This window comes from Cibotium barometz, chromosome 58, assembly GCF_041138505.1.
Source record: "Cibotium barometz isolate CiBa-2024 chromosome 58, ASM4113850v1, whole genome shotgun sequence".
In the NCBI taxonomy this organism is placed as follows: Eukaryota; Viridiplantae; Streptophyta; class Polypodiopsida; order Cyatheales; family Cibotiaceae; genus Cibotium; species Cibotium barometz.
The window spans coordinates 18,344,566-18,354,313 of NC_141103.1; the positions used below are offsets into that span (position 1 = coordinate 18,344,566).

A 9,748-nucleotide genomic window follows, 5' to 3' on the forward strand; every position below is an offset into this window, starting at 1 on the left:
TAACTAGCTTCAATGTAAAAGGCCTAACTGACTTGACGAAAGTTCAACTTGTCAGACAGTGGCTTAAAACCAAAGGCCTCTTGGACATCATTGTTTTAGTGGAGATTAAGACTACAGGAGAAGAACTGAACAGAAGGCTTAACACTATCTCTCCCGACCACTTCTGGATTCACACCCTGCATTCACAGGGAAGTGGAGGTTTGGCCGTGGGCATACACCTCGACCTCAGCTCTGAGTTGAAGGGTTTCCACATAGGACACAACAACCAATGGATAGCAGTGTACCTAAACAACTTCACTCTTGTGGGGATCTACGCCCACGGACCCCAAAAGCAAAGGACTGAAACCTGGAACTCTCTCCTCAACCTGCAGGCCCCCACCCTCATCCTGGGAGACTTCAACATGGTAGAATCCCTCCAAGACAGGTTCCAAGCCAAGGGTCAGGCCCTATTTGGAAGAGAAAAACTTGCTTGGGAGAAAGTCAAACGCAAACTCAATCTTCAAGACCTAGGCCAGGAAGGAATATTCTCGTGGCAGAATTATTCAATAGGGGAGCTCACCAGGAAAGCCAGGCTGGACAGAGCCTATGCTAGCAATGAAATTGTTGCAAAACACAACAGGTGTGAATGTCTGGTTGACACTACGACTTGCATCTCTGACCACTATCCCATTATCACCACCATGGATAATCAAGACACCAGACACAAGGCTGGCTGGTTCCACACTGATCCTACCCTTTTTAAACTACCTCTGGTCAAGGAAGAGATAGCCCATATCTGGAAATCTTTCTTCTCTTACAACCTTCCCCTGGCTAAAGCCTGGAACCTCGCCATCAAATCCACTCAAAACCTCCTAAAGCAAGTAAGGAAGGAAGTCACAGCCCACCGGACCACCAGCAGGCTCAGAAAACTTCAATCTCAGCTTCGGATGCAGGAGTCTTCTACCAACCCTGGAAACCTTAACCAGCTCAGAGCTCAAATCAAAAGGGAGGAGGAAATATCCCTCCAGCAAGCCAAGCTCTTCACCAGAGACTGGTGGGCAGGTAAAGCGGATAGACCGAGCAAAGAAATGTTCAAGATGCTAAAAGTGAAACAAAGACAAGAACACCTCCCCCTCCTCTGCTTCAAGAATGGAATTAAGGCTAGCAACCACGAGGAGAACAAGCAGCTCCTAACTGAATATTACAGGGATATCTTCCTTAAAGCAGGACCCCCCTCTCAAAGCAAGCTAAAGGCCATGCAGACCATCAAAGATGTAAGGGAAGCCACGGTTCCTCCTAATCTAGCAAAAGTTCTGGAGCGGGACATCTCTCACAAGGAAATAAAAGAGGTAATATTATCTCTCAAACCTAATAAAAGCCCAGGGGAAGACGGCTTGGCTGCTGAATTCTACCAAACCTTCAGCGAGGTATTAGTAGATCCTATCCTCCAAGTGTGGCAAGAAGCGATCAAATACGGAGCATTGCCCACCCAATCTAATCAAGGCCTTATCAAGCTTATTCACAAAAAAGGCCCCAAGGAGGAAGTAGGAAACTGGAGACCTCTTACCATGCTTAACAGTGTTTACAAGATCATCGCCAAAGCCCTTGCCAACCGTCTGTCCGAGCACATGAATAGCTGGATAAATAAGGAACAGAAAGGATTCATCAAGGGCAGATACATCCTAGACGCCATCATAGCACTTTGGGAAGGCTTTGAATATGCAGAGAAAACTAATCACGATTTTCTCTTCATAAAGATCGACTTTGAAAAAGCATATGATAGAATCCACTGGGACTTCATCCTCCAATCTTTAAGGGATATGGGTTTGGGACCCCATTTCACCCACATGGTCAAAACCCTCTTCGGTAATGCCAAAGCCAAGATAATCTACAACGGAGAGCTCTCTGCCCCCTTCCCGCTTCAAAAGAGCATCAGGCAAGGCTGCCTGTTAGCCCCCCTCTTATATGCCATAGCCTCAGACGGCCTCAACAACTGGCTCATCAAGGACAAGATGAAAAAAGGGGAGATAGCTGGAATAAAGCTCCCTAATGGAGAGCAAATGTGTACACAGATGTTTGCTGATGACACCAATTGCTTGATGGCCAGTAGCATGACCTCAACAACTTTACCAAGCTATGTAGGAACTTTCTCTGGGGCGACGATCCTTGGAACAAGAGCGTACCCAAAGTCAAGTGGGACATCTGCACCACCCCTAAAGCAAAGGGAGGGCTAGGTATTCAGGACATCAGGATCACTGCCAATAGAATGGCAGCCAAGTGGATCATAAGAGCATGTGTTAACCCCTCTGAAGATTGGGCTCAACTTCTCCTCAAGGATACCCCCAGGTTTGTCATCACGGGCTTCAATAAATGGAGTAACCTACCCCTCTCAACCATAGTCATCTCAAAGTTCCCCATCTCCCCCAAAGGCAGTCAACTAGTGTCCTCAATATGGAAAGCTTGGAATAACATCAAAATGTTCCTAAACCCAGCCCCAAACCTTCGCATTTCTAAAGGCGCTCTGGCCGGGGACTCCTACTGGTGGTCCAGTCTCCCTTTCCCCCCCCTTCAACCAGAGGAAGCCCAATTAGCGCTAAACCTTCACAAGAGAGGCATTGTAACATGGGCAGATCTCAGAGATCACCAGCTCGGAACCTGGCTTTCAAGAGCTGAACTAGTGGCAAAATTCGACTGCAGGACCCCGAAGCTGGACCTTGTGCAAAGCAGAACCTCGAAATGGGATCAGCAGGAGACCTGGAAGCTAAACAACCCCTCTGCCCTCAACATCTGTGCTTACCAATGGACAGGCAACAAACCACTTCTCCCCATCCCTAAGATTACTAAATCTCCACCCATCCACCTACCCCTCAACCGTAGATGGAACACTCAGTGGGATCGGAAAAAATGGTACAACAGCCTCAAGAACCTCTGGAACCCCCACACTAACCCCAAGAAGTCATGCCTAGCATGGCTCATTGCTTATAGAGCTCTATGGACCCAAGTCAAGGCAGCCAAATTCAATGTGTCATCTAACCAATGTGCTAGATGTGGACTCCTAGAAGATGATATACACATTTTCCTACAGTGCCAACACATCTCTCAATCTTTCAAAGAACTTCAAAACACAGTATCTAAATGGGGCAAAGCTTTATCCTGGAAACAAATTTTACTGGGAGAAGCCGTAGGATGTTCAGATATGCTATGGAACGTCATTAGAAGCGAATATCTATGGCATGCATGGATGCTTAGAATAGCAGCAACGTTCAACAATCCAGAAATCAAAGGTCCTCCGCTTTCAGTTAGCCTAAGCACATCATGCAGAAGATACTGGTCTAAAAGATTGCCTTCTCTAATCAACTCTGAAAAAAAGCTAGAAATCAAATACAACAAGAAAGCCTCAGACTTTACCAAGTACAAACTGGACTCAATCAGAGAAAAAATCAGGCTAGTCATGACCAAAGACAGATCACTAATTGATGTAATCTGCAGTCTGTAAAGATGATCTTCATGCAGCTATCATGTATCAGTATTTTCACTGCGAACCCCCACAACAGGTTACAGTAGACGCCTGAATCAGGACACTTTCAATGTACAGTATAAATGCCAACCAGATCACTGCAAGAAGACAGAGACAATGAGGGACAAGCCTCGGAAAGTGACCTTCAGGACAGACATGCCAGTACTAGTCCATGCCTCGACTTCAAGCCTCGCCATTACAGGAAGGTGCAGCTACCCGCGAAGTCCTCTCTACCTCCTGCAAGAACGGTGGGAAAGCATCAGAACAGAGAAGCTGAGTTCAAGGCCAATCAATACCTTAGCGGGGAGGAGATTGCACCGTCACCATCTGAGTGGAAGTGCATGCAGAAGAAGGCTCATCAAATCTAGATGGAGTTGGCGAGTAGAACAAGGGCACTTCTGTTGGTAAGGGGATTCAGAAGTTAATAACAACCAAAGAAACACAAGCTGCTGCATGACATCAAAACAGATTCATCTGAATGCAAAAGCAGACCTGACTCGAGCCCGCATGGAAGGAACACAAAAGAGAATACCAATCAAGGAGGAAGAAGGACTCCAGCCATGGGGAGAGGCCTCCATCACCCTCTCTGAGACGCCACCAAAATGGTAGATAGCAAGGATGAGCACCGCTCCAAGCCTCCCGACGCTCCTCTGCGCATCGAAAAGGACAGAGCGCTCTGCAAGATCGTCTGATTGGAAGAGAAGAAAGCATGCAGAATGAGTAGGAGGCGAACGGATTTTCACCCCCACCGTTCCTCTGCGCCAAGCCTCCCGCCGTTCCTCTGCGCATCGAAAAGGCCAGAGCAAGCACCTGCAGAATACCTTCAGACTGCAAGCACCTACAGAATACCTTCAGACTGGCGTCGGCGGCGGCAGGTATCAAAGGGGAGGCACCTGCTAGCTGTGAAGCCAACAAGCTAGCCGGTAGCCTGTGATCAAGGCAACACAGAATAGCCAAAGGCAAACCGAAAGTGGAGAGAGCACATGCAGATCCGCGTGTGATTTGACAAATGGCCAACAGCCTCCCTCCTTCACACGCATAAGCACATGCAGAAACGTGCTTAGTTGTAATCCAAGCGTCTGATTTTATAACAGACACGTGGCCCCCCTATGTAACCTCGGATTCTCTCTCTCTCATCAATATATCTGCCCGTTTTTTTGAGAAAAAAACAAGCACCCAAAACAAGAACTATTAAAGAGGCATTTATTATAAGAAAACCAAGCAAACATTTAGTCCTACCCAAGGCACGCCACAGTAAGAATCACCAAAGTATGTATCTTACCTTTTACAAGGCAAGCCCAAAAACCATAAGTAGCTTGCCCGGCTCCTCTTGGGGGTCCTCCCCAACAAGAAAGCAACCCCCAATATCATACATGCACAAAGTGAAGTTTTTGAAAAAGTCCGTCATGGAATTAAGCAATCAACACAAGCCACGTAGTATTTTTGCATCGAAATATGTTCTTTTACTTCAAAATCTCCCTGCACGGCTCTGTGCTGGTACAAAAGCTCACTTGTAAGTTAGCACTGCATAGAGAAGAGGGGATATGAAGGACAGCAACCCCGTAGAGACGAGGGTTAGAAGAGGAAGGACAGCCCGTTTGGCCCACACGCTGTTGCAGCTGATGAGGCCCAGCCTGATCTGGATGACGCTCATCATGGAGAGCATGAGGAAAATGGAGCCCACGATGGAGCCTAGGGCGGACATAATCATGCCGAATTGGAGGAGGCGGGGGCTAACGTGATGAAGATCCTTCTCTTGCATCTTGTCGTGGCCATGGTGGTGCAGCGGCGGCCTTATGCCTAGGCTGGAGAGGGTCATCTTCAGCTTGAGGCCTTGGGCAACCAGGGTGGAGAAGAGGTAGCAGCTGAAGGCGGTCACCTCGTGCACCACCAGGCTCTTGGAGACGTCGCTCCCTGCCTGGCACCTGCTCACCAGGCTTTGCTGCGTGGCGTTGAAGGAGATGCCGATGAAGACTGCCGCCGTGAAGAAGGAGTTCACGCTCACAACCTCGTCCAGCGCCGCTATGTGCAGCTGCTTCGTCGCCGACTGCCTCGCTGCATCAACCTCGACCACTCTCTGTTCTTGGGTTGTCGCCGCTCCACCTGATGTGGTGGTTGTGGTGGTTTTGCTGCAGCAACCGTTCGATTAACGTAAGGCACATCCACCAACAAAATCGTTTAATCTCAAGCACAAGCATATCTTATGCCAAGCGTGGAAAACTACCATCATGTTACCTTTCCGACAATCTGTGAACCCAACCTTCCTCGGTTGAATCTCCCATTGTTGACGGTAAGAGGTGTTAGATGGACAAAACTCTAATTACACGTGCGCCGGAGATATGCACAGCTCCTAAAACGTTCTCATTCCATGGACGCACATGTGTCTTCTCTGTATACACAGGCTCTGTGTGCACAGGGTCGGGAGGAACTCGGAAGCCTTCAAGCGAGGGACGTATGATAACGCAATTAGAGACGTGAACAAGAAGTCCTATCAATCAACGTGTGAAATGACTTTGGTACCTCTTGCAATAGTATAGTATTCTTGTTGTATACTTTTCAAGGGTTGGCTTGTCCTATTGGGACTTTACCCGCAGCCCTACAAATTCTATACGGAAGTGCCAATTTCCAACTTCCAAGTGGTAAAGCTCTAATGGTGTGCAAAATGTGCACACTGCACATTCATGAAGAGGAAGGAAGAAGCTCAAAAGAACACATGAAATGAACCGCCCCCTAACATACTAGCTCTAATTACAAAAGAGCACTAGTAAGGATGCACATGCAAGGATGGACTTTGCACACATTTCCCCTATTCTTGCAATGATATCTCTACACCATGTGGGATACCCAACTTAGGGAGATCTCCCCCTTTTCTTGGACAAGTGTGGACTGGACGGATGTGTGTAAAGCCCCTCAGATCTAAGGGTAAAAGAAAATCTTTCAAAATGCGCTATTGCTACTTTCCATTAACCACCTTAAAGCTTGTAGCTCTAATTTAATGGAATGCCCAATATTATTTAGTGTTTGGGCTATATATAAGTTTGTTCACTATAAGTCCATTTTGTCCCTAAAGAAAATCACATAATGCATATGTTTTATGAGTGTTAACACTATCATATATTGAATCCATGAAAGTGGTTAGATCGAACCATACCCTACCTAATAAGTTGTGTGTTTGAACCCCCCACATACCTATATAAGAATTCATAAAAGTAAAGTTGGAATAGCCCCCTTGCTTAAAACACTTTTTGGCTTCAAGGTTAGTGAATAGAACATTGCATGACACAAATGTGGTAGTCCATATTCATATCTTAAAGGTAAGAAGGTAAATGTTTTTAAAATAAGAGTTTGAACTAACAAAGTTACACATGTCACACTATAGAGGTAAGAAGGTAAATGCCTTTAAAATAGGAGTTTGAACTAACAAAGGTGCACGTGTCACACTCTAGAGAAACCATGATGGGACTAGGGTATAGTTGCATTTCATGAATATTATGGGCCTTTCTGGATAAAATGCATGAAATGTTTGTATCAAGGTCTTTCAAATGATTTTAAAAGAAGGTTTATTTATATTTAACAAGCTGTTATATCCACTCTATTGATTTTTTAAAGGAAAAAGAAATAGAAGTCAAAGATCCCATGTTTTTAGAATGATAATTTATTCTACTCACATGTATTCATATTCTTAGTGCTTTACTAAAAGTCCAAGCTAACTAAACCCTTTAGCAATAGTTTGGTAACATGACAAAAAAATATTATGGGACATTTTTATGTCATGAGAAAATTCATAGAATTTTATGAATAGATTGAGGATGTCTTTTGCATGCATCTCTTTTATATCATGATCATTATATACTAAATAAAGCAAGCACAACTGACTTCTATGATGCATCTCTTTTGGACCTTGATTATTACATACTAAATAAAACTCATAAAATTCTCTCAAGCACAGTTGAGTCCTATGATGCCCATTTCAATGCCAAATTCAAAATCACAATTTGAACTTGCTTATCAATTCCAAAGTGGGATAAAAAGGATGGTGTAACTATAATGCATGATTTATCAACTCTATGGCAATAATTATTTTGTCATGTAGATTAAGCATGGTAAAGAAAAAAAATAAGCATTTTGTTGATAGAATGAGAACTTTTCCCAAATGGTACCTATTTTCACTCCATATGGTGTAGCCATATTGTATAATTTGTTTTCCCACGCTAATATTGTTTTCACAATGTTAGGATAACATATATTGTGCATGGATAAGGAATTATCAAATAAGTCTTGTTGTGACAGAAATAGTTCTTTTTCTAAATCTTCAAAAATGGCACTTTTATGTAATGTTAGACCACCATACTAGTGCTAGGATACAACTAAAATTCTTAGGATAATAAATCATAATAACGTATGTAGAAATATCATAATGGTAGACCTCTTATTACAAACCATGTGTCATGAGAACAAAAAACATATATTTTCTTATTATGATATGTTGAATATATAGTCATAAGAAAAGATTTTTAAAGATATATGTATGAATAATTTTCTTGATCATATATAGACACAAGAAAGAACTTTTGAGAGTTTATGATAGGCCACATAATATAGTGGTAGTGTACAAAGAGTTTGTGTTTATGATAGGCCACATAATATAGTGGTACTAGTGTCCAAACTCAGAGTTAGTGATAGGTCACATACTAGTGTTAGTGTCCAAAATGATAAATTTAAATTTCTCAATGTTGAAAGTTCTTGAGTAGTAAAAATATGGATGCTATGACTATTTAATGTAAGACTGCATGAGAAAGTCTTAAGAAAGTACCCTAAGTGGTGAACAATGCTAGTCATGTCATTAAAGGTCAATCCTACATTATTGATACTCAAAGTAAAGTCTATTATTTATAATTATTTACTTTTGTGAGTCTATTCTATCTAATCTCATTGATGGTGCCATTTGATTCAATGCAAGAAGAAGAAAAGCCAACCTTTGAATGTTATATATTTGCCAATTCAACATTAAATGTTTAGAAACTGCTATAATTTTTTTTCCTAGTTATCATAAAGTCCTTTGAAAGTTTTAGAATGTATATAAATACTATCATACTTTGAATTCAAAAAAAGTCACTCATAAAAGATGGATAATAGTCCTATATAGAGCGATGTTTTTGATATAATAGATGGCTACAAGACACACACCATGTGCTTCTGTGAAGAGAGATTTAATGGATCACTTAAAACTACTTAGATGGAGGCTATGCAATAGAAGCAAGATAGGTAAAATAGATGGCTACAAGATACACACCATGTGGTTCTATGAAGAAAGATAGGTAAAATAGATGGCTACAAGATACACACCATGTGGTTCTATGAAGAAAGATGTAATGGCTCATTTAAAACTACTTAGATGGAGGCTATGTAATATAAGAAAGATAGCCTAAACACCATATTAGATAATTTGGGAAAAATCCCATTCCCATTTGAAAAATGGGATCAAGGTGAACCTATCCAAGATTTTGTTAAAACCCCCTCATGTGACATATCATTGGAAAGATATTTAAAAATAGAATCTAAATCTACAATCTCCGACAAATTTGGAGTTAATATGATCAAGATATGGCCAAAACTATATTGAAAAGTTGATTCCCAAAGTGTGAGATTTTTCCCAAATTATCTAATATTGTCTTTAGGGTACAATAGGTAGGGAAGGTAGATAATTGATTAATGATTGGTCTAGTTTGTAACTCTCTAATCAGCTTATATAGATCATGATTACTTTTGAGATAGGTCAAAAGTCATTGTGTGTTAATATTTACACACATTTTGAGTCAACATTCTTTGTTAGAAAAATAGAAAAGCTTCAACCAAGAGTAGCAAAACTGAACTCTTATGTCCATGTAAAAGGCTAATGCTAAAATTAGCATTATATGCATAATATAAGTGGCTCTTAGCTAACTCGTGTGCAAAATACAGAGAGAGTTATCGAGTGTGACATAGCAACTCTATAGTAACCATGATGTGTCACATTGAGGGAGCTAATTTAGAGAGAGTGGAGTAACCAAACAAAGGTGGTGCATTTGAAGCTCCGCTCGGCATGGGTTAGGTTCCTAGCAAGGATAGGTATCCATCCATTATAGCATAGGTTGGCATGATTATTGTGAAATGATGTGTTTCCTTTCTTCTTTGTGTTTGCTAGCTTAGCACACTTGATGTGTTAAACTTTCCCTTAGCCCTTTTGAGCATGGTATTAGGAATGTGTGAGGA

The 9,748-nt window shown here is 42.2% G+C and overlaps 2 protein-coding genes across 2 annotated transcripts; both read right to left on the bottom strand.

The window, feature by feature from the left end:
- Nucleotides 1-3,433: 3,433 nt before the first annotated feature.
- Nucleotides 3,434-4,904, bottom strand: LOC147605990 (uncharacterized). Its single transcript, XM_086792880.1, has 3 exons — nt 4,786-4,904; nt 4,029-4,324; nt 3,434-3,733 (listed from the first exon to the last, which is right to left on the bottom strand). The coding sequence occupies exons 1-3, from the start codon at nt 4,902-4,904 to the stop codon at nt 3,693-3,695; spliced, it is 456 nt and encodes a 151-aa protein (XP_086649006.1). The 3' UTR covers nt 3,434-3,692.
- Nucleotides 4,676-5,937, bottom strand: LOC147605991 (uncharacterized). The gene is made up of 2 exons (XM_086792569.1): nt 5,732-5,937; nt 4,676-5,625 (listed from the first exon to the last, which is right to left on the bottom strand). The coding sequence occupies exons 1-2, from the start codon at nt 5,776-5,778 to the stop codon at nt 5,004-5,006; spliced, it is 669 nt and encodes a 222-aa protein (XP_086648695.1). The 5' UTR covers nt 5,779-5,937; the 3' UTR covers nt 4,676-5,003.
- Nucleotides 5,938-9,748: the final 3,811 nt, after the last annotated feature.